Consider the following 25,073-nt stretch of genomic DNA (forward strand, 5'->3'; position numbering starts at 1 on the left):
CCATGTAATGATGAGTTCTTGCTTGCTATGTGAAAACAACCAAGTACTTTGAAGACTAACAGTTTAATTCTAGCGTAAGAGTTCACGCTGCGCAAAATATATCAGATGGAGTTCCATCCATAAAACTTTATGATACAAAAAGTCTGTTTATCTTTGAAGTGTCCCAAGACACTTGGGTGTTTGGGTTGGTTGGTTTTGTTGCAACTAGATGAGGAATAAAGACTTCTAGGCTGGCAGAAGACTGGTTTGCAGCACTACATTTCTGTCCCCACTGAGATGTTTGTATTTAAAGCCTGCTGCTTGTTTCTGGCAACACCAAAAATAGATGAACTATCTCTCCTTGAAGTCTCCAGGAAGGATAGTTTACCTTTTAAATAAGTGGGAGACATTCTCAATGCTATTTAACATTTTTAAAACTACAATTGGTCAAAAGAAGAAAAGTGCTTCCAGCCCATTTCAGATTTGTTGGTTAGAATGGAGAGCATTTTGGCTGCAAGACCCACCCCAGTTGCCTACTCCAGGTTTTGTAGACACTGACTTTCTTAAAGAAGATACCTTAATCAAACATTTTCAAAATATTTCTGATACATTTGCTATTTGAATCAATCTATTTAGCAATCAGTAGGGTTCAAAGAAGGACAGAAATCCTGATCTTTTCCCCATCTTAATGGATGAGATGCAAATAAAGCATTGCCTCGGCAGACAGAGTCTAAGCATAAAGGGTGCAGAAATTGTGTCACCCAGACAAGATCTATGACATATTTAAGCCTGCTGTATTTATGTATGGTTAATAGATGGAAAACACTTACAGGATTGGCCAATAAATCCTTCAGACTATGATACATCATTCTGTACTGTTTTCAGAGGGGATTGCTTTGGCAAGTGTTTGAAAGGGCAGGTCAGAGGGAGCAGAGCTGAGGTCAGTAGAAAGGTCCCTCTCTCCCCATTCCCCCAACCCAACATCGGAAGCATGGTTGTGTTTCATATTATTTAATTGTAGGCACTGGAACTTTCCAGATGTAACAGCACCGGATTGGCACAGCATCTATTTCTTGCCACTGCTGTATGTGGCCCAATGCACCTTAATTTCAACATATCAGTTTGGCCACAAAACAATAGCAATAACAACTAAAAAGTTGCCTTCAAAGCAACAGCACGAGAGCCCCCTTCTCCTACTTGGACCCCTCACTCAGGAAAGGAGGAGATGCAAGAAAAGGTGAAGAAGCTGCAGCCCTCCCTCATTACCGAAAGCAAAAAGGGAACTACAGTTTCATGTATTGGGACACAAGCCAACCATGCAAAGAATTAAACTGGGGAACATGTTTGTAGGTATGCTATTAATAAAATAAACCAAGATATCAGGTTAAATACTTTGATTGGTGATCTGTTCTGAGAAGGCACAAACACCAGGGCCCTTTGAAGGAGGGAGAACTACACTTGCATGCAGAAGATGACAGTTAGCTAATTCACATGCTCCTGGTAGCTTGTTAACTTTGACTTGCATTGCTTTTCTTGCATAGCTTTTAGCAAACAGTGCAGATAAAATGCCTTGATTGTTCTTGTGCAGAGATGGAGGTTGAATCTGTCTTCTGACACTTGTGGCAACTGCTCTTGATTAAATCCCAACAAATGCATTCTTAGTTCTCTCTTTCCTTTATGCTAAAGAGATGGTAGCAGTATTAATGATAATGGTAATAATAGTGGTTGTGGTGGTGATAGTAGTATCATGTCTTTCTCCCAAAATTAAACTGAAGGCAACCTAATAATAATAATAATAATAATAATAATAATAAACTTTATTTATACCCCGCCACCATCTCCCCAATGGGGACTCGGGGCGGCTTACATGGGGCCATGCCCAGAACAATACAACCTATTGAAATACAGCTTAAACATGCAAAATTAAAAGGAAGTAGCAAAAACATTAACCTCCATAGAATTGGCCTGTAAGAAAAAGAGGACTAGGGATGCACTGATCCTGGACTTGAGTGCACTGTGTAAGAATCTAACAGGATTTTCTTGGATTAATTTTGCATACATAATGTGGTTGGCATTACAAAATAAGCAGTGAATATAGTGAAATGGACTAATTGCAAAAGAATAATGGGTCATCATATATTGTAGGTGGCTTCCAGATAGAGGGCTTCTAGCATCATTTGTCTTTCACTGTAAGCTGCCATTAGACTTCCCATTGATTTTCCAAATACCCTACAGTCTCTTATTTATTGAGTGTATTAATTTCAGTATGTATTTTCTGCCTTGTGAGTACCATATAGGCAAGTGAGCATTGTTGTTTCTTAATGACTGCAACAAGCATCTTTTCATGACATTTTGAAGCAGGTCTAGCATCATTTACTCAGGTAAATACAGATAGTAAGACCAGATTCCTTGTGGCCAGTCCAGCTGTGGTATTTCTTCACTTGTTGTTGTTGTTTTTTTCCATCACAGTGAGCCCTTAGGATCTACTGGGTTTTGGTTCCAGCCCTCACACCCTCATCCCCTTGTGGATACCAAAAACTTGGCATGTCAAGTCTCATTATACACAGTGGTGTGCTAAAATGGTGTCCCTTATATTAAGTAGAAAAAATAAGATTTGCTTTTTTGGAAGGTTTTCAAAAATATTTTGGAGTCGTAAATGGTTTAGGATGTGGATACAGAATCCCTGTATATGGAGGGCTGGATATAGTTCAAAATCACTCCTTGATTTATTTGGTTGCTTTCTCAACCAGGCTGAAAAACTATGTAATTTTATTGCATCCTCAACTGATCCCACTGTGACCTCTAAAGGGGCTCCTTTGATTTAGTTTATCTCATAGCTGTTTATTTTAACAGGAATCTTAAGGCAGCAACTGAAACTTTCACTGTTGCCTTTTCAAATCGTAGAAATAAAAACAGGCAACTCAGAGTGTGCCAGTGTGCAATTTCAAAGTAGCCTTATACTAGCATTGTGATTTTTTAAAAATAAATCTGTCAAGTTCCAATAAAAGGAATGTAGCCCTAAGGCAAGAATCCACTCATGATGGCTCAGCAGTCAACACTACTGCATTCAAGGGAAACTATTCCCACTTTGTAAACTAGAGGAGCCTTGGGAGCCCTTGCAGGGCAGGAAAAGGCTGTGTGATTCGTAATGCACAGGAAGTAACACAAAGAGAAGAGTCATCCCCAACACATCATCCACCTACCCCAGGGAAAACCGAAGCCTTGTGCTATCTTAGAGACTAACAAATGTGTTATGACATAATCTCTGTGGAACCGTGCCACTTCTCTGAGCTCCCCAAACTCTGTGTCATATTTTCTAGTCCATACCTGCTGGAAAATTTGCACTACTGCAAATTAGATTATTCTTCTGAGGTAGAAATAATACATGGTGGGTAGGTAGATAAACAGTCAAAAAATATGCAGATCTGATTATAGCCAATAGTGTTGGGTAATATGTACACACATACATACATACATACATACATACATACATATATATATATATATATATATATAAGCATACATATATAGAGACATGCAAGCATGCACATACACACACTTACATGAGTGTTCATGAACACACATGAAAGTAAAGAAGAGGAGGATAGATGCAGCAGTGGGAATACAGTGGCTATTGAAAGTGAGTCTCAAGAATCAATCAGGGCCAACTAACGCCTCCCAACAAAGGATCCCCCAGGCAGCTACTACTGACACCTCCCAACAAAGGATTCCCCAGGCCTTGAAACTGTGGGCCATTAAAATGTTAATTAAGGTGGCAAATTGCAACATTCACACGTACCTCAAGCAGACAAGAGTTATTTCCAACTCCCTGGACATTCCACAGATATATAAACCTCACTTAGTTTCCAACAGACCCCTCAACCTCTGAGGATGCCTGCCATACATCAGAATGGGCGAAACATCAGAAGAGGATGCTCCTGGAACATGACCATACAGCCTGGGAAACTCACAACAACCCAGTGATTCCGGCCATGAAAACCTTCGACAACACATTGAATCACAAGAGTTTGTCTGAATGATGCATAAAATTCCATGGACAAAGCAGGGCAATTGCCAAGTAGAAGTCTCATTTTAATGGCTAGTTTTCCCCTTTTAAATCCAAGATCTTAGGATTAATGAACTATGCCTTTCTAAAATAGTCAATGATGCCTAGACCCAGAAAAGTTTAGTATTTTATTTAGAATTCTTCAGTGCTGTCCTTCAGGTCTTTGAACACTTCAGTGCTTCTCTTTTCAGCTTAAGTAGTCTAATGAGTTTGTAAAAGACGTTGGGTAATAATTCATGAGTTGTAATATTCAGATCTTTCCCAGTACCCCATATTGAAGCAGAATTAATATTTGTTCATAACTTTGAGATAGAATAGAAAGGGATAGTGGATACTTTGTGCAAGATTTTACATTTTTAATAAGAAGATAGCCTAACTATGTTCTGATATTCTTGCCAAGGAAAAAGAACAGTAAAATAATTTGTTTGCTGCTTTTTCACATGGTGCCTATTATCCCTCAGAGAGATTGGAAAAGGGCTGGCTGAAATTAGCAAAAAGCTGTAATTTAAAACCATGTAATGTGATCATTTATGGAAGGGAGCAGCTCAGGGAAACCTTTGTATCGCAGCCAATTCAGTATGTTCCTTTTTAGATACAGAAAACTTGGCGGTCTTTACAAGATCAACAGGCAGTTTGTCTGATTCACTTCTTTAACATGTACCATGGTTTTGAGCTTAACAATGGGAAAGGGAGGCAAGAGAGAAGCTGGGAGAGGCAAGAGAGGAGCTGTTTCTTCATGCTTTATTTAAGAAGAGGCTTTGTGAATCATAGAAACTATGCATAGGATGCCTGGTGTTCTCCCCCCCCCCCCCCCCCCACTCCTTTTGTAAAAACAAAGACTGCAAAATATTGCAGTGATTTATTCCCCTGCTGATAACTGAGATCATCCAGCATTCCAGACAGGCACAGCTAATGGATGACTTAACCCTCACCCAGCGGCTGATTACAGGTCCTCAGGAGACAGCAGGCAGCTTTGTCTCTGCAGAAAACGCAGGGTTGTTTCTGTTCCTTTTTTGTGTTGTTGTAATTATGTTCAAGAGCAGAATGTTAAGGAATGGGTAGAAGCTTTGCAATTAACCTCTACAAATTTCAGGAAGATAGTAGTCAACGATAAACAACAATGAAGTCAGTTCCTAGACTTATCTAGGAAATCTGTATATATCATGTTTATTTTGTGTTGCCTTTAAAAAATAAACCTTGTGTATGTTGAAAGGTCAAATAGTCTCATTCCTCTCTCCCTTATTTCCTAATATGAAATTGTGTCCTATGGAAAGGAATAAGAACAGGCAATGGATTTTCCATGAGCTTGTTCTGAGTAGAAGCAGATTATATTGTAATGGATTATGTTGTCAAAGGGTTTCATGGCTGGAATCACTGGGTTGCTGTGAGTTTTCCAGACTGTATATACAGCCTGGAAAACTCACAACAACCCTATAATGGAATAAATATTTAGTACAAGGAGAGAGCTAATGCTTAAATTTGTGAAGAAAGTTGCGTTCTCTAATCCACCGTCTTTGGAGTCCTTTACTAGTCTAGAAAGTGTGGGTCAACAGTGATGGGAAGGCATCCCAGCAGAGACACAATTGTCTTCAAAGTTCCTTTGCAAGTTCCATAGATCTGAAGTAGCATAAAGAATGGATTTAAAGCTAATATAATCTAAGACATGCAAAGGGACTAGCCTAAACATACGATAGGGTAAGGTGGTATGACCCCTAAGTGGTAGATTTTGGACTGTGCCACTTGAGAGTACAAATATGATGCCATTTTAAAGTGTCCTCCCTGTAGCTGATGTTTAATACTGACCTGCAAGTGCAACACTGACAACAGCCAGAAGGGAGAGTGTAGCCAAGTCGCTCTAATTTTCTACATACAAGGCAAGTGTGTGTGTGTGTGTGTGTGTGTGTGTGAGAGAGAGAGAGAGAGAGAGAGAGAGAGAGAGAGAGAGAGAGAGAGAGAAAGAGAGAGAGAGAGAGAGAGAAACACGAATAAGAATTAAAAACATGATTCCCTATCCATGGTCCAAAATGGTACCATCTGCTTTAGCATATCATTATGTTGTATGTGTAGACCAGGCATGGGCCAACTTTGGCCCTCTGGGTGTTTTGAATTTCAACTCCCACAATTCCTAATAGCCGGTAGGAAGAGAGTAGGCTGTTGGGAATTGTGGGAGTTGAAGTCCAAAACACCCAGAGGACCAAGGTTTGCCCATGCCTGCTGTAGAATTTGTTGGGTTTCAGAATTTAAGGAGGGGTGTGCAGTAGTAAACAGCTGGTTCCATCTTCTATAGGTGATGTATGGAGCTGCTACCTTTTTGGCCCCAAAGCCCAATACAGTATTATTTATTTATTTATTTATTTACAGTATTTATATTCCGCCCTTCTCACCCCGAAGGGGACTCAGGGCGGATTACAATGAACACATATATGGCAAACATTCAATGCCAACAGATAACAACATACATTAGACAGACTCAGAGTCATTTTTTAAACCTTTTTCCAGCTTCACGATTCCAGCCACAGGGGGAGCTGTTGCTTCACCGTCCAGTAGTGGCTGTACTTCCGCATTCCTTTCCTCGTGTTTTTGCTGGCAGTTTTATGGTGTTGTAAATTAGCCTCCCGCATAAAGCGTCCCTAAATTTCCCTAATTGACAGGTGCAACTGTCTTTCGGGGCTGCATAGGTCAACAGCAAGCCGGAGCTATTAATGGTCGGAGGCTTAACCGGACCCGGGCTTCGAACTCATGACCCCTCGGTCAGTAGTGATTTATAGCAGCTGGCTACTAGCCAGCTGCGCCACAGCCCGGCCCCAATATTTACTCATATTGGCAGCAACTTTCCAAAGTCTGAGCATCGTGCGGAGTATCCCATCATTTTTTAAGGACATATAAACAGTTCAGGACATCTTTATTTACAAGTTTGAAACCCTAGTACTCCATTAAGAAATTGATCTTGTACTCAATGCTTTTTTGTTTGTTGTTGTGTGCCTTCAAATCAATTCCAACATAAGGCAACCTTAAAGTGAATCTATTTAAGATTTGTTGAGAGGAGTTTTGCTTTTACCAACTTCTGAGGTTAAGGAACTGACCTGCCCAAGATCATGCAGTATGTTTCCATAGCTGAGTCTGGTTTCCAGAGCTGTAGTCCACTATACTGCATTCTGAAACTGCGTTACATGGCAGTGTAGATGGAGCCTGGATCTACCGGATGCTTAATGCAACACAGTTTGGACAGTGTCTTAGCGCACATTTTATTCAGTAACAAATGGGTCTTTCTGAATGTCTACTCTTGCATTTCAAAAATTGTGCTTGGGTTTTTGTTACTGTTTTTATACATCGGCTGTTTAAACATACCGTTTCTTACATATTTGTTTCTCCTCTTTTAAGTACAACTAGTTCTACAGCAAGCAGCTGTGATACAGAATTCACAAAGGAGGATGAACAGAGGCTGAAGGACTACATTCAGCAGCTGAAAAACGACAGGGCAGCTGTGAAACTGACAATGCTGGAGCTGGAGAGCATCCATATTGATCCCCTCAGTTACGATGTCAAGCCTCGTGGAGACAGTCAAAGGCTGGATCTAGAAAATGCTGTACTCATGCAGGAGCTTATGGCAATGAAGGTATGAAGGATAAATTTCAATCTGTTTAGGGGGGGTTTTTTTGTGCTTAAGCACATGTGTGGATATTGTTTACCAATTACAATAAAGTGGCCATTATGGGAATATCATGTACCAGTTATGCAAACATTTCTTGTTGCAAACTGTAGCATGCTCCTCTGTGCCAACAGGAGGAAATGGCAGAGCTGAAGGCGCAGCTGTACTTGTTAGAAAAAGAGAAAAAAGCCCTGGAGCTGAAGCTGAGCAGCCGAGAAGCTCAAGAGCAGGCATATCTGGTACACATTGAGCACCTGAAGTCGGAAGTGGAAGAGCAAAAGGAGCAGAGGATGAGATCTCTCAGCTCAGCTAGCAGCAGCAGTAAAGAGAAGTCAAGTAAGGTGAGGTGCTGTCATAGATCTTCACATGATGACTTATTCAGAAGGAGCTGCTGGTAAATAAACCCCAGACTTAGTGGCATCTGGTTGGATGCCATTTGAAAAAAAGGCACTAGTTGAAGTCAGAGATCGAAAAGCTTTTATATTATGACTCTTAGAATTCTTCATCTTGCACACTCACCTATTCCAAGCTCTGGAATGGACATGGGCAAACTTTGGCCCTCCAGATGTTGGACTTCAACTCCCACAATTCCTAACAGCATTGTGGGAGTTGAAGTCCAAAACACCTGGAGGGCCAAAGTTTGACCATGCCTGCTCTAGAATCATTGGAGTCCAGCAGGATCATTCCCATTAGGATCACCCTGCTAGGCTTTCCGTAATCCTTATGTTCTATTTGAGTGTCATATCTGTTTCATTCCAACACTTCAGCTACTATCGACTTCATTCAGGCTTTACTGAAAGTTCGGGTATTGAGAGAAGATTTCTTGAGCTCAGAAATAAACAGTTTTGTTGTAATTAGTGTCATCATTTTTTGAAAAGGGAGAGGGGAATTCTAAAATGGCGATTCATTCATGCCCACTAACCACAGGTAGCTTTTGTGAAAGGAAATATTTCCAAAAAAATTAAGGAAGACCATAGAGCTTTTCTCTTATAGCACAATGCCCTCATTGGGCTGATTTGCTGGGAAATTCCCAAATCCTTATAGGTGAGTGGATATCTCTGTGGAAACAGTGAACTCCTACCTGAAGCCTCAGGGGAACACCTGGCACTGTGGAAGTATGTCACCTGACAAGCCAGGGAGCAAAAAGAGTTGCTGTATATTACAGAAATATACCCATATTGTGTGGTAGTTTGAGCCTGCCTTAAGCTATAGAAAACTGGAAATAAAGTATAAGTGTTCTTGCTTGTGTCAAACACTAAACAATGTGCACAGGTCTAATCTTGTGGTTCTAGCAGGCCTCAGAGTTACAAATGAAAATAGATTAGAAGTCCTAGAATTCTCCTGAGAATGGAAAGAAAATACAAAAAAGTAGTCTCATCGCTGATTTCTGTCTGCTGGTGTAGTAATAAGTCGAATACTAAATGTTAACAAAGAGGCTTTCATAGCCGGAATCACTGGGTTGCTGTGAGTTTTTTCGGGCTGCATGGCAATGTTCCAGAAGCATTCTATCCTTTCACCCGCTTCTACTGCAGGCATTCTCATAGGTGCCTGCCATAGATGTGGGCAAAACATTAGGAAATAATGCTTCTGGAACATGGCCACACAGCCCAGAAAACCCACAGCAACCCAGTCCTTAAATAAAGGTAAAAGTAAAGTCCAGCAAAGTCCTGACGTTAAGTCCAGTCATGTCTGACTCTGGGGGTTGGTGCTCATCTCCATTTCTAAGCCGAAGAGCCGGCGTTGTCCGTAAACACCTCCAAGGTCATGTGGCCGGCATGACTGCATGGAGCGCCATTACCTTCCCGCCGGAGCATTACCTATTGATCTACTCACATTGGCATGTTTTCGAACTGCTAGGTTGCCAGGAGCTGGAGCTATCAGCACTTCGCCACCGGGGCTCCTCTAGTACTTAAATAGTTCTTTTTAATTATATTTCATATTTGAAGCCATTTTGGTAGCAATAGTATAGTTGGGATGTAACCCAAAGAACTAAGGCTTAGCCCACTGGTTAATATGGAAGTCATACTTGAAGGGGTGCAGGCATTTCCCTCAGCACCTTCTCCCATGCCTGCCTTTGCTTTGCTGGATCTCTCATTACATCTTTCCTGTTGCCACTTCTGAGGTTTGAAATTCTCAACCTTAGACAAAAGGTTGCTTCCTGTATTTACTAAAATGGCTGTATCTGTCAAGATGGTACCATCTTGCCCCAAAGCAGTTCTGCTAGCCAAGGCAAGAAAGCACCTTTCCAAGGCATTTCCTCCATCCAGATTCAAAGCTTGGTAGTCATGATATCAGAGAGTGAGAGGTGCATGGAAAGGGTGTTGTAAGCGGTGTAGTGACCTTTGTGCGAAGTAGAAGGGAAGAAGCAAGGGAGGGAGGTGTGTTTACAAGGTGTATAAACAAGATTATAATTATGTGTAAGTCAAAAAGGGGGATAGTATAGCAGAGGAGGGTAGTTGCCTGGAAATGAGTAGGAACAGCCAACAGAAGAAAAGATTCTTTTTTCAGAAATTAATCTGAATGTTTCAGGATCCCAACTTGCCTTGTTTAATTTTCCAGGAGTGCACAGATGGCAGTACAGCCTCATTAACACTTGCTGAGTTGAAACCCTACAGTGAAAGTGAACTCACTACAGAATTGGCAAATGCACTTCGACGGTAAGCATAGTATCCTCCTCCATGATTTAATTCTGGACTTTGAATCAGTCAAATGCACATAGTTTTTGCATATCTGTGGTCTTCTAATCATTCCTTTTCTCTTGTACTTTTCTTCAGCACTCATCAGCCTAGGCACTCGTCCTCAAACATCTATAGACTAGGAGCTTAATTACTATTGCTAATTCCCGTATCACACATGAAAGCCCCAAGGCACAATGTAGCTGAGTCAGTTAATGAAAAACCACCAGGGAAAGACTTGACAAATCTGGGGATAGCATTCCAATATCATCTCAGCAAGATTAATTCCCCGCAAGAATAGGCCTCCAAGTTTTATATAATATGTACTCTTCAGGACTGACAGCACTGTTTCATAAATAGTGGATAATATGATGTTTTAGGTTTTTAAAAAATAAAACCCACAAGCTTAAACGTCAAGTTGCAAAAGACACACTAATTAATAATATATGGGAAGAGGCATCAAAAGCAGGAAACAAGACTTAAAAGGAATGCTACCAATTGCTAGTTGCACATTTGATGTCAGACACATGTTTGGGAGTATAAATTACATTTACATTTTAAATTACATTTAAAAGTAGCACTGTTTGACAGTAGACATCCAAGTTCTAAAGGATTTGATCATGAAATGGCTGAGCTATTAACTAAAATACATAATTTAATGCTAAAATTAGTCTGCCTTGGACCTTGATCTACCCTGACATCATTCAGGAAATTACAGCCTGCCAGCCCAACATCTTCCCCAGGTAAATTGGAGGAAACTGTTGTTAAATTAAGGTTAGACATTAAATATAGTGTGAAGATGTGTGTGTGGGGGGGGGGGGGGGGGAGAGAGAATAAGAGGCTTCAGTGAGTACACTGCCTTTATTTATTAGTTTCCCACATGTGTACCCCGCCTTTCTCACCCCGAAGGGACTCAGGGCAGCCTTATAACAGGCAGCACTTTGATGCCAACAACATACAATTCCAAAAATAAACAGCTACAATTAAAACCATACATTAAAAGATCAATTATTAAAACATCAATTAAAATGATACAAATTCAAATCATAGTCCAAGGCCTGTCCATTTGTCTTTTCTTTTTTTTTTTAATCTTTTATTTATGCTTTTAACATGTACATAAAATGAGAAAACATAAGGAGAACATAATGGAAAAAAAGGGAAAAAAGGAAAAAAAAAAAGAAAAAAAAAGAAAAAAAGGAAAATAAGACGAGCAAGACCCATTACCACTTCCAGCTCCTCTGCATTGTATTGTAAATCAGCCTTAGAACATTTATTATTTTTGGCGTACCGTTCTATGTAACCTGAAGTCTAAGAATTCCTGTGTCATCTCAGTTCTGTGTTGCTTCCTGACAAATATTGACTAAATTTGTTCCAGTCCGTCCCTTGCCTTGGCGAGATATTCTGTGATACTTTCTGTGTTAATAAATCCATATTTTTGATGTCGATTAGCTTCAGTGTCCATTTCTCTATTGTAGGAATTTCTTGCGTTTTCCATACTTTGGCAATGCATATCCTGGCCGCTGTTACCATGTATGTAAAAAGTTTTTCCGTGTTGGAGTCCATGTGAAAATCAACCATGCCTAATAGAAAATAATCTGGTTTTGTGTTAAGTTTAATTTGCAATATTTTCTCAATTTCTTTCCTTATTTCCAGCCAGAACTTTTTTATTTTTTTACATCTCCACCACATATGCAAGAAGTCTCCATTATGTTTTTGGCATTTCCAGCACCTCCCGTCTCCTTTTCCCTTGCTAAACTTTGCAAGTCTTTCTGGAGTGAGATACCATCTATAGAAAACCTTAAACCAGTTTTCCCTAATTTCAGTTGCATATGTAAGCTTTTGATTCTTCATCCATATCTTTTCCCAGTCTGAAAACATAATCCATTTGTCAATCACATTAATTCACTCTCATTATTGCACTGCTTCAATTACTGCTTGAATACTTGGTCCACAGCTACATCTTAAGTCAGTGGTTCTCAATCTGGGGTCCCCAGATGTTTTTGGCCTTCAACTCCCAGAAATCCTAACAGCTGGTAAACTGGCTAGGATTTCTGGGAGTTGTAGGCCAAAAACATCTGGGGACCCCAGGTTGGGAATCATGGTCTTAAGTCTTAAGCAAGGTCAGTTTCACTCAGAAAAGTATACCGACAAGTAAATCTCTGATACAAAATCATTTGTATCAAAATCTCTGATACAAAATCATTTGTCTTGCTACTCTGCATTCACTAATGCAAGCCTACACAACCAGTGGCCCTTGAGGTGTTTTGGATTCACCTCCCAGAATCCCTGACCACTGGACAAGCTAACTAGGGCTTCTGGAAATTGGAGTCTCAAGCACCTGGAGGGCCAAAGTTTGTGCAGGCCTACAAGACCCGCTCTTGATAATAAAAGTTAAACAAATAACCCATGGATGTATGTCTGAAACCTCCTACGGCCTCAAACACCCAGGAAAAACTAGGTAGTGAGTAAGTTTGGGGAGCCTGAACCAACATTTGATTTGTTCATTTGACAGTTGAACATGAAGATTGATGAACACAAAGGTGGGCTCCCAGTTCTGTCCATCGTCTTAAAATGTGTTCAGACAAATAAATGTAGCCGTATCTTCAGGTTTTGACTCAGTGTGTTTGGAGACCATGCACAACATAGATAGAATTTAGTTTATCTCAGGAATGATTTTTTTAAATGTATTTTCGAAATGTTGTGAATGTGTAAAGCATTTGTTATAGGCACAAAGAACTTTATATTTTCCATAGTAACCAATGTGAGACAGTGACTTTTAATCCATTTTTAATGTTTCCCTCATCACTCCGTCAAATTAAAAGCATGGGACTTCAGCCTGTCCTGAACACTATGTAACAAAATTTGAAAAAAAAAATCTGTTTCTGGTTTGAAAGTTCCTGTTTAATTGTGCGGTTCTTATTTTGAACGTAGTTGTTATACTCCAGAAACTTTGTTTTTGTGGCTGCCACAAACTATGTTAAATTGGTTGAAACTCTTACGAGATATTCATTGAAAAACAATAGCAAAATGTGCTGAAAGATGTCCCGCAAAAACACAGTTTTTGCTGTTTAATAAACATTTTCCATCTTTTTGTGATAGAATCAATTAGGAAATAAAATTTGTAACCCAGGAACAAAAATCATGTTACATAGTGTAATATATGCTTATGCAAATTTAAAGAAGGGCAGTAATGAAGATCAAGGGGAAAGAAATGGTTGACAGAGAACTTGAGTTCCATTGGGGAAATAGGGCGGGATATAAATATATTATTATTATTAATTTTATTATTATTATACATGAGTATATATGGATACTCTTTGGACAGTTTGTCTACTGATCTCAGCTTCAAAAATACCGAACCTGATTGCAGTTATCATACTTATGAAACTGTAGATGTAGCAAGAATTCCATCTTATTCTCAACTCAGTGTCCATAACATTGGTGTCTCAATTAAGCCTGTGTTATTATTATATGCACTTCTTGCTTTTATAGCTCCTGGTTGCTCTTATAGAACATTTGACCAGTGCAGTCAGGCTGAGCAAAGACATAGTTTGTGTCTGTATGGCTACTTCATGAAATATCATCTACTAACCCTTTGCTTCTGCTTAATATTGCCCATCTATGATATTAGGATTTTGTTCATTTTCTTCTGCTGAAGCATTTGAATTTATTTCTTCTTACAATAGTGCTTCTAACTAATGAAGATGGAATAGAGAGACAAGAAAGGCAATTTTTGACAGAAGAACATTTATTTATTTATTTGCGATATTTATACCCCGCCCTCTCTCACCCCGAAGGGTACTCAGAGCAGCTTACAAGTAGACAACAATTCAATGCCACAAAAACAGACATAAAATAAAATCAGTGTATACACTAAAACCCAAAAAGTTAAAACATCTCACAATAAAATCAATTGTTAAAAACAACACAATTCAAAATCATTGTCTCAGAGGCATTCTGGTCATAATTGTGCTTATTCCGTATTCACTAATTGCACTGCATTTCCTGTCCAAAGGCTTGGTCCCACAGCCACGTTTTTAATTTCTTTCTGAATGTCAGGAGGGAGGGAGCTGATCTAATTTTGCTGGGGAGGGAGTTCCATAGCTGAGGAGCCACCACTGAGAAGGCCCAGTCTATCCTCCCATCAACCACACCTGTGAAGTAGGTGAGACCGAGAGCAGGGCCTCCACAGAAAGATCTTTATCTTTGAATGAGATTTTCCTGCTTCTTGCAGGGGGTTGGACTGGATGACCCGTGAGGTCTCTTCCAACTCTACGATTCTATGATTCTATGATTCTGAGATGGTTCATAAAGGGAGATAACTTGAGACAGGTAAGCTGGGCCAGAAACATTTAGGCCTTTGGCTAAAGCCAGCAATTTGAATTGTGATGGCAAGAAAAACACATCATTACCCAGTTATTTTAGGAGTTGATTAGTATGGGCTTTCCTCTAAAAGGGACAAGAAAGTTTAGAGAGATGTTTTAATAATGTTATTTTTTTAAATACAACTCCTAGAACTCTTCAGCTAGCATGGCTATGCTTGTTTTGGGTTTCTGAAGGTTGTAATTCCAGGCTCTGCAAAGGAGTTGAATGTCCTGCAGTCACATCTGTGTAGGAAGTTCCATCTTGTGTGAAGCAGCTAATAGAAGCCAAGCGAGATCTTATGAAGCAATTCCATCTATGCTTAGTACTTGCTGCTTTTTAATGGTAAAATCACTAAAGCAAGATTTAGCTGTAAACAGTAGTGACAAGGACATAGATATGTAGGTAATTTCATCCTTCTTTTTTCTATCCACCAAGAGCCTGGCTTAGAAAAGCCTGGTATTGAAATAAAAGTGGACCAAGAGCAGGGAGTTCATGCTCATTTGGGTCTTAACATTGTAACAGCCCTAATACCCACTTTTAATTTAACCTTGGCTTCCTTGTATTTTTGCAGAAAGATGTATCATCATGTTTTGTTTTGCACTTAGTTGCTGCCTTGTGAAGGGACTTGTGTTCCTAAAGCACCGATTGTTGAAATAATTTTTCATATGGTAGGATATATACCTTGACAAAATAGTGGAAATTCTCAAATGGCACAATCCTAAATATTACACATATATAAAGCGTTCATTGTTTAGGATATTTTTTTCTCCAGGTAGCGTGTCTTCCGTAGCCTAAATATTCTGTTGATATCCCACTAAAACTGAATGTCATTAACATGAAAAATACAGTGCCACTCTGCCCCACCCAAAATCCCATTTCATTTGCTGGTTTGCTTTATGAAGTGATACCATTGCTGCTGAATTTCCAGTGGTATAGCATGATGAAAATCTTTCATAATATAGCTTTGTGTCTCGGTTGACCGTGTACTTTTAACATTTATTTCAGCCAGACCTTCACTAATATTAGAACATTTCCACTAGTAAGAATTGTAGAGGAAAAGTGATTTATATTAATATGTATCAACAGACAAACCGTGCTGTGTAAATTGAACTAAGATGTGAGTACTAAATCATGGGAATATCATGTCATACTGCTATAAATTGCAAGCCATATAAGAAAAGAGGTGTTTTTTTTTTCAGCATGGCATTTTCTGTGTATAAAAAAGGGAAATGTCTGAAGGATAGTTAAATGAATTACAGCATTATCCCTTGAGGAACATGCAGACTTTGGGATCGTGTTTTCTTCACTGTCCATTTGGTGACGGTTTTGCTTAGCAGGCTGTTTCTGACATTGCCGTTGTGCCTGTTGGACTTCATCCTTAATAAATTCACCAACAGGTCAGGAGTAGTTATAGCAGTTACTCCACAGGGAGGAGAAAATGAGAGAAATGTCCTGTAGGGAACAATCAGGCCCTGGCAGAGCTGAGGAGGAGATGATCTAATAGAGGGGCTTTTGTAGGGATGGTCTGTCTCGGATTTCTACAATTCCATAAAAAATTGATGAGAACAAGAGGAACATTTAGAATCTGTTAATCCTTAAATGCAGACAGAACTGAAGTAAAATATTCCTCCCGTGCATCCTACCACATCCTACCTTACTATTCACTGCATAGACATTTATATGTATGTGAAGGAACATTTATACTGATTCAATGCCCATATTGCAGGCAAGGACAAAGTTCAACCCTCCAGGTGTTTTGGGCTTCAACTCCCACAATTCCTAACAGCCAGTAGGCTGTTAGGAATTGTGGGAGTTGAAATCTAAAATACCTGGAGGGCTGAAGTTTTCCCATGCTTGATATAGTGCTATAGATGATTTGTTGTTGTTACGTACCCTCAAGTAATTTCTAAGTTATCTTACAAATCTTAGTTCAGAAGGAGTTTGCTTTTGTCTTCCTCTGGGGCTAAAAGTGTGCGACTTGCCCAACGTCATGCAGTGAGTTTCCATGGCTGAATGGAGATTTGAACCCCAGTCTCCAGAGTCCTAATCTCTACCATGCTGGCTCTCATTGTAGATGACTACTAAGGCCTCATTTACACAGACGGTTGAATACAGCAAGACAGCAAACACCCATGAAAGAGAGCATAAGAAAGCCTTAATGTGCATTAGTGCTTTGTGTTTATATATAATCACCATCCAGGCCTCAAACTGGTTTCAAGATTTCCTGTGTAATCATCTGCACAGCAAAACCTACTTTCTTCAATACCAGCTTGAAACTGAATGGTCAGTATAGATGTGCCCAAGTTTAAAAATACAGAATACAAAATTATCCAGCTTCATTTTCCCAGTTCAAGTCTACACAAATCATTATTTACCAAATTCCACTTACAGATTGATTGCAAAAAGGAAAAACAGTGATTTCGGGTTATTTCCCTGGAGACTTGTGTCTTGTCTTGCTAAAACATCCATTCTGTTCAGCATTAGTCTTGGGGAAATGTCAGCAGGGAGACCAAAGAAGCACGGAAACATGTCTCCTTTAGTTTGCCAGACATGCAACAAGGTGAGATGAGGTAGAAATTGGCTGACAGTGGTATCTAATTCATTGGCTATAAGGTGAAATGAAATTCTTAGTTTTATTGCTTGTGATTTGTATCACATATTATCTATATCACGAGGCGAGATCCTACACTGCTTCAGCACAGAATAAATATCTGCCACTGAATGCAACCCTTACATCAATGTCAATGTGCCTGACTGACAAACCATAGTGCATTTCCAATGTGCAAGGGAAATGCGTGGAGTCATTGTTTATTCGCATGCTACTCTGTGTACTACAACAAGCACAAATGGTCTTACACGTGCAACTCTGGTTATGTCATCATCTGGATATGACACTTATTGTCCAAAAATGCATATGTAGTGCACCTTACACCTATATATGTCACTTACTTACTTACTTACTTAGGCGATCCCTCATTGTCCGAGTATGATGGCCTTCCAAGTGTAGTGGCCAGTCCAGTGGAATTGATGGCATAAGAGCATTGCTTCAATGCTAATGGTCTTTGCTTCTTCCAGCATGCTGACATTTATCCACCTGTCTTGCCAAGAGAGTTGCAGGATTTTTCGGAGGCAATGCTGATGGAATCATTCCAGGAGTTGAGTGTGATGTCTGTAAACAGTCCACGTTTCGCAGGCATATAACAGGGTTGGGAGGACAATAGCTTTATAAGCAAGCACCTTGGTATCCCTATGGATGTCACTTACTAACAGGAAATCAAATGCCACTCACATTTCTGTTCATCTCCATCTTGCCAGAGAGAAAATAAAATTGGCAAAAGGGAAAAAAGGAGAATTACTGTTCTCAAAAGTTTCCAAGAGAACTAGTTTTCCCTTTAAATAATACCTCCATGCTTTTTTCAAGTTAAAAAAGACGCTCCCCCTAAGAAAAAGCCCCTTTAAATATAGTTCAGGCTACTTGTGAAGTTTTTTTAATAACAAAAAACCATTTTGAAGAGATTTGGTGAATTCCAGCAGTGGGATATTGACCTCTAGGGCTTACCTAGATCTTGAACAGAGAAACTGATTACATTTGCTCACTTGTATCTCTCTGTTAAAGATAACTCACTGGTTCACTATAAGTGATCTATTCCCTTTGGTTTTCCAATGACTAGAACATTGGTCTTTGACCTGGAAAATGCAGGTGGGCCCTCGCACTCAGACATGTTGTAACTGTGTACAACTCACATACACCGATACCAGGTCACAGATGGTTATACGATGATACAACTCCACTGAGCTCCTTAAAAGAGTGGAATTAACAATTACATTTTAATTTTTAAAACAATGAAGTCCAGAAGCTCTCTGTCCTCTGGACCATACTTGGTTTGTGTTAAAATTTTATTTTGGCCAGATATGGTCCCCTTTCCATTTTCACCAAAAGAAAAATATAGAGAGAGGGTTTTCTGCTTTTGTTTTATTGTATTTTGTGAGGCTTCCAAACTATCCAAAATGTTTGAACCTCCATTAAACAAGTGATTCTGATGTCTAGATTTCAGAACTTTATCTGGGCTACTTTTAAACATTTCTGTATTTCCTGGATGTAAGATCATGTTTAACTGTTGACAGACGGTTGATCTTAATGTCATTCAGAGGGCTATAACATAATAATCTACAAAACATGCTGCCATTTAAAAAGATTTCTTCAGGAATTTAAGCATTGTTTCCTGTTTTAGTATCCTCTCCTTTCAACTTGAGCCACTCTTGGTTATACCATAGGTAAAGACGCTTGTATACAGATGCTCAAACTGGATGCACAGCCAAAATCAACAGAACGAAAAGCTGTTCTGATTAGTGCTGCAAACATCCCATAAAACATGCAGTGCCAATTTAAAAGTGATAGCAAAATTGTCAGTTTTGTTACCCTGCAGTTTGTACACAGATGCCAATCCAAATTGTGTATGAAAGCAAATCCATTTGCTCCTCCCATAGCTTTGTGTTCACAGCTTCTTGCCAGCCTTCATTCCTCTCTTCACTCTTTCCGTGACCTAATTACCATGTACGTTAAACAGCGGGGGACCCTGGGGGCGCTGATGCAGTTGAGCGCCAAGTCCTGAGACAGAGTGCAATCGAGGCTGTGGAGCACATCGGGAAATGGGGCAGCCATCTGCAGGACTGAGGGAGCCCTGCCTCCTCATTAATCCCATCTTCACTCAAGCTCTCCTTTGCCCAAAGGCATCCTAGTCCCTTGATGGGCACAGAGTCCATTGCACCTGGCAGTGGAAAGGCCAGTTTCCCACCAAAAGGTTACTAAGACAGAAGCTGCAAAGGAGACTTTGTGAATATTATAAAATAGCAGATAGTATTCTAGGATTTGTATATTTGCGTTATTGCCCTCACTTAGAGAACTTGTGCTATTGGTAACAAATCCTTGCTTTCTTGTTTGTGCAAATACGTTTCACATGCTGCTAGGTATAGAATTTATCAGCCTTTTGTTTGACAGACATATACTGGAATAACAGAAGAGTCCTTCTGTCATCAGAATACAGGCAGATCCCAGCCAACGCCTCTGACCATTGCATACCTGCAGAAAACGATGCAATAACTGCGAGGAATGTACTAATCGGTTACACTATAGCCATTTGTGTCTGCCTACAACAGGCAAGATAAGCAGCAGCTGTCCCCAAAATGCCTTATGGAGCATGTGTGAACAGCAAAATAAAAATAGAAAGGCAGAACAGATTGCAGCATCAACTATGTTCACTGTGTTTTTAAAAAGAGCACCTATCTGTTTCATCATTAAAATTCAAATTGTAACAAAAGTGAAAGCTGTAAAGGAAATTATCCTTGGATACTTTTTGGAAGATGTTTTAAAGTGGTCTTTAGAAGATGTGAAGTGTTTTTATTTACTTATGCAAGAACAGTGGCACTTTGTATATAACAAAGGGCGGTGTTAGAGAAGGAAGGGAACATGATATATCATTTTCTGTTCTAGTGCCTTTTCTATATACAGATAGGCCTTTAGTGTGCGCTGGTATGTGATTCTAGAACTTCTGCAGATACCAGAATCCATGGATGCTTGTCCCATTTATATACAATAGCATAGTAAAATATGGAGTACCTTGTATAAAATGGTGCTCAACTGTACAATGGCATAGTAAAATATGGTATACTTTATATAAAATGGCGCTCAATTGAAATGCGTCATTGAGAGTTTTTTTCTAATGTGTTTGAGCTGCGGTTGGTTTTAAAACGTGTGGGCATGGAAACTCATGATAAACATTTGTATTCCAAGATGTTTATTTTTACATAGAGACACTTGCTGTAGGAAAATTGCGAAGCATCCATTAAACTGAACAAGCCAGCTCTGTAATTTTTGAAAAGCATGCTTTTAAAAGAAAAACTATTTCAAAAATCTAGTTCTTGGTAACTGAGTAGCAGCTTAATTTCCATATATATTCCATCACCAGTTGATACATTTGATTACCCTTGGGGCGGAGCAGTGAGACTGGTGGTCTTCAGATGGGCAGGGATTGCTAGGTCTCCTGAGGCTCTTGATTAATACTAGATTGACGTCCTGTGTCTGTCCCTGGGCAGCCTAACAGCTGAAAAGTTAACTGATTAGCCCTCCAGCTTCAGGAGAGAAGATGACGCATGAGGCTACTTCACAAGGATTTTTTGTCTTTGTGTGCACTTTGTAAAGTCTTTTTGGAAGGAAAAAGAATTATCTGTGAAAGAACTAGATTCTAATTTATAGACAAGATCCTACATTAAGCTTATAAAACGTAACTTCACAATTGACAGTTACAACATCACTTTGTTAATGAATTGCAATGTTGGGCAGATGAATTCACATTGAAATCTGCACGAACAGTGTGCATCAATGTGCAGTGCATGTGTGCAACTATATGTGAGTAACTCTGCTTCCGCAACGCTGAACTGTTGTATGAACTTTTTTTTAGTTTATTTATTTGGGTCAAACAAGTAGAGTATAACACAGGCATGGTCAAACATCGTCCCTCCGGGTGTTTTGGACTTCAACTCCCACCATTTCTCACAACCGCAGGCCCCTTCCTTTTCCCCCTTAAGCGGCTCAAGGGCAAAAGGAAAGGGCCTGAGGCTGTTAGGAATTGTAGAAGTTGAAGTCCAAAATATCTGGAGGGACGATATTTGCTCATGCCTAGTATAACATAATCACTTTTCCTTATGAGGAAATTTAGAAAGTAACATAGGTGAATTATATGGTCTATATATTTTAACAATTTAACAAAAAAAGTGATAAAAAAGTTCATATGTAATCTCCCTCATCCCCTGCTCGTATCCATCCCTTTTCCACTATTTTCCCCCTCCCTCTCCCATGCGCCCCCTCCTTTCGGAACTAGTCATACATTTCCTTTATCGTTCATTCTGTTTGTTGAATTGTAAGGATTGTCTTACATTTCTTACATTTTCTGTTGCCCTTTGCCTTGGCTGTCACTTTCTCCCATTCCCCTTCCCATTTCCTCCTGAGGTATCCATTGGTATATTTATTTTTCCTAACCATGATGTAATCTTGACGCATAAAGTCTGCTGAATTTTCATACCAATTTTGTATATCCCATTTTTTATGTTCTTTCCATCCCAGGGCGACCATGGCTTGGGCCGCAACTAGCATATATTTAGTCATCTCAGCAAAATCTTTATTGCTGCTTTTCCCTTACGGTTTCAGAGTGACAATCTGTTTCTTATTCCACTCTATTTTTGCTAATAATTCCTTCATTTCCCCTTTTATTCTTCTATAGAATTCTTGTACCTTTGCACAGACCCACCACTAATGAATAAATGTTCCCGTTTCCGCACATTCATGACAACAGCTTTTAGATGTTCTTTTTGTAATATGGGCTATTTGCTGGGCGGTCCTATACCATTTTGTCAGTGTTTTCTGTTGTATCTCATTGATCATTAAGTGTTTTGGTTTTTTTTATTGAATTTATCCACATTTCTAAGTTCTGGTTACAGTGTATTTCCTCTTTCCATACTTCAAATTATATTGGTTATCTAGTCATTTATCATATATGAATCCCATAATTCTTTTCCCTTTCTATTTTCCATTGTAATATTTGATCTAAATCAGTCTTGGGACCTTCCTTCTTCTTCCACTCTGTGATCTTTTGTGACAATCCATGCCATAACAACCAATTGCTTGTTCCACATTTGTCTCTTTAACTTCCCCCATTCATCCATATTTAAAAGATCCCCTATCTTTGTTATGCCATTTTTAAAATTTATTATCACTTTTCCAAATACCTGATCTTTTTTATTATCTAATATTCTTATTAGGAGTCTTGTCTATTTTGTTTCTTGACAGTTCATACTTTCCTTTAGACATGAATAGTGGTTCCATTCATTTATTGAATTTTCAATTCTTACCCATCTTTTTGTTTGAACTTAGCGTGTCTTATTTTTATGTTTTATTGCATTGTCAGCCAGCAGAGTGGAAAGTGGAAAGAAGAAATTTTGAAACATATTGTTGAATCTGTGTGTGTTGACAAGAAAAGATGACACAATTGAATTCGGCTTTGCAGTCCAGGAAACTGCTAAATATAGTTGAACTTTGCTTGCAGAGAAGCCCCTGGTAATGCAGTGGGTTTAACTGCTGAGCTGCTGAACTTGCTGACCAAAAGTTTGGTAGCCTGAATCCAGGGAGCAGGGTGAGCTCCCACTGTTAACCCCAGCTTCTACCAACCTAGTTCAAAAACATGCAAATGTGAGTAGATCAATAGGTACTGCTCCAGCAGGAAGGTAACAGCACTCCATGCAGTCATGCCGGCCACGTGACCTTGCGGTGTCTACAGACAATGCTGGCTGTTTGGCTTAGAAATGGAGATGAGCACCAACCCCCAGAGTCGGACACAACTAGCCTTAATGTCAGGGGAACACCTTTACCTTTATCTTTACTTGCTTTGCAGTCTGGAAACTGTTGCATTGGAGGTTCATTCTGACTTGCATAGCATGCAGCTATGTTGCATGTGTGTAATGTGAAAATGCCCAAATTGGTTTCTTAAGAATATCTCCAAGGGTAGACGAAGGGGCCCTCAAATATTCCAACTTCACTGCCAAATCTAGTATCAAGAGAGGGGGGAAATTCTCCTCGGATGAGTTAGGTATTACAATAATTGAGCCCGTATCTGTAACACACATTTAATAAGCTGACTAGTTCAAAACTGCTAATTTCTACCATACCTTTTTAGCAGTCTTTTGCCTAGATCAGTCTATTTTCAAACAACTGCAGGCGCTTGAGGCTTCTTCTGCCGTTGTAGAGCAGTGCCACCCAAAGGCAGTCTAGGGCTACACTTTACTTAAAACACAAAAAAGTGGATATTATGCAGAGACAGTACAGGCTGTGTCAAATTAAGCTGGCAGATGCTTTTATTTTTCAGCTCCTTGAAAGTGGCACTGAGCTCTCACAGACTCTGCAGGGGCTTTCCTTTCTAGCATTCATTTTCATTATATCACTCTTTTCAAAGAAGATCATTCTAAATCTTACTTCCAGGACTGGAACAGAGACCCATATTCATTGTAGTGACAATCAAATCCTAGCAGTTAGCTCTTTTCTTCCTTTCTTACAAAAACTATGGGATGCCCCTTTCTGAATTGCCATTTCCATCTTTCACAAACTTTTCTGCAGGATTTTTCTGCTTCACTTTTTTGGGGTGAAGCTAGCATTGTAGGAGTTTTTCAAGGCCGTAGCTCCCACATTTGCTTATACATACAGTACACTCAAGATGTGAGAGCATTGGACATGACATTCTTTCCCTCCTGTATCTGGGGTTCTGGAGATTGTTCCCCTAGTACCTTTTAGATCCAGGAGACCAATGTGTGAATGTTTCACTTTGGTTATTTTGGCTACACTAGTGAAGGCCAGCTGTCCCAATTGTGCATGCTTCCCATAGACTGGGCTTTTCTCACCGCTGCACTACATTAACAGCAAGGAAGAGAGTGAAGCACTGTCCCTTCTCATGTTGAAACAGCTTCACTAGCAGTTTGTCCATGTTTTTGACCTTTAAAGCCCCATACGACTTAGTTCCAAACTATCCAAAAGGCCATATCTCCCCACATGAGCCTGCCCAGGTCTTCTGGTTTTCCGAGGTGGGTTTTCTCTCCCCATTAAGACTCGCGCAGGCTCAGCTGGGGAGAACATGGGAGGGAACCTTCTTGGTGGCTGCTGCTATGCTTTGGACCTCTTCCAAGGGAGATTTTATTTGCCTTCTATCTGTTGTCTTTTTGACAAGAAGGCAAACTTTTTTGAACAGACTTTGACTGACCAGAGTGGAGTGGTGTACAATTTGAGCATGCAATTTTTAGTATATGATGTTTATTTTAATGTTTTAAAAGTAGTACATTAATTAGATGTATCGCTTACTGTTTTTTACACTTTTATACTCCATATTGGTTTACATTCTAAGTTATTTTGGGTCCTATTTAGGGGGGAAGGGGAGTATAAATCAATAAATAACTCCAGAAAACGAAGTGTGTATTCTGCCTTTAGCAGTGTGTTTATATACTGTCTCCACCAGACTAGCAGAAGAGCTCCTGTAATTTCCAGTTGTGCATTTGTTTTGCTACATTTCCTATTGCAATTTAGGTTCTTTACTTGCATTTTGTAAGCTAAACATAGTTTGCTTTGCATTTTTCAGAGAAAAGAAGCTGAAAGCCAGAGTCCAGGAGCTGGTGAGTGCCTTAGAACGACTGACCAAAAGCAGTGAAATCCGGCACCAGCAATCTGCAGAGTTCGTGAATGACTTGAAAAGAGCAAACAGGTAAAGTGGTTGCCCTAGTAAATGTCAGCATTTGTATACTTTTC

At 39.6% G+C, this 25,073-nt stretch overlaps 1 protein-coding gene across 4 annotated transcripts in view; it reads left to right on the top strand.

Annotated features, from left to right (window-relative positions):
- Positions 1-25,073, top strand: part of mcc (MCC regulator of WNT signaling pathway) — a 252,256-nt gene that overhangs the window by 221,119 nt on the left and 6,064 nt on the right. For all 4 annotated transcript variants that reach the window (XM_062972174.1, XM_062972175.1, XM_062972176.1 and 1 more), the window contains 4 exons: positions 7,427-7,661; positions 7,829-8,035; positions 10,254-10,351; positions 24,907-25,029. In XM_062972174.1, coding sequence (XP_062828244.1) covers positions 7,427-7,661; positions 7,829-8,035; positions 10,254-10,351; positions 24,907-25,029 — 663 coding nt within the window. The remainder of the gene's footprint in view (positions 1-7,426; positions 7,662-7,828; positions 8,036-10,253; positions 10,352-24,906; positions 25,030-25,073) is intronic.

Source organism: Anolis carolinensis, chromosome 2, assembly GCF_035594765.1.
Source record: "Anolis carolinensis isolate JA03-04 chromosome 2, rAnoCar3.1.pri, whole genome shotgun sequence".
Classification (NCBI taxonomy): domain Eukaryota; kingdom Metazoa; phylum Chordata; class Lepidosauria; order Squamata; family Dactyloidae; genus Anolis; species Anolis carolinensis.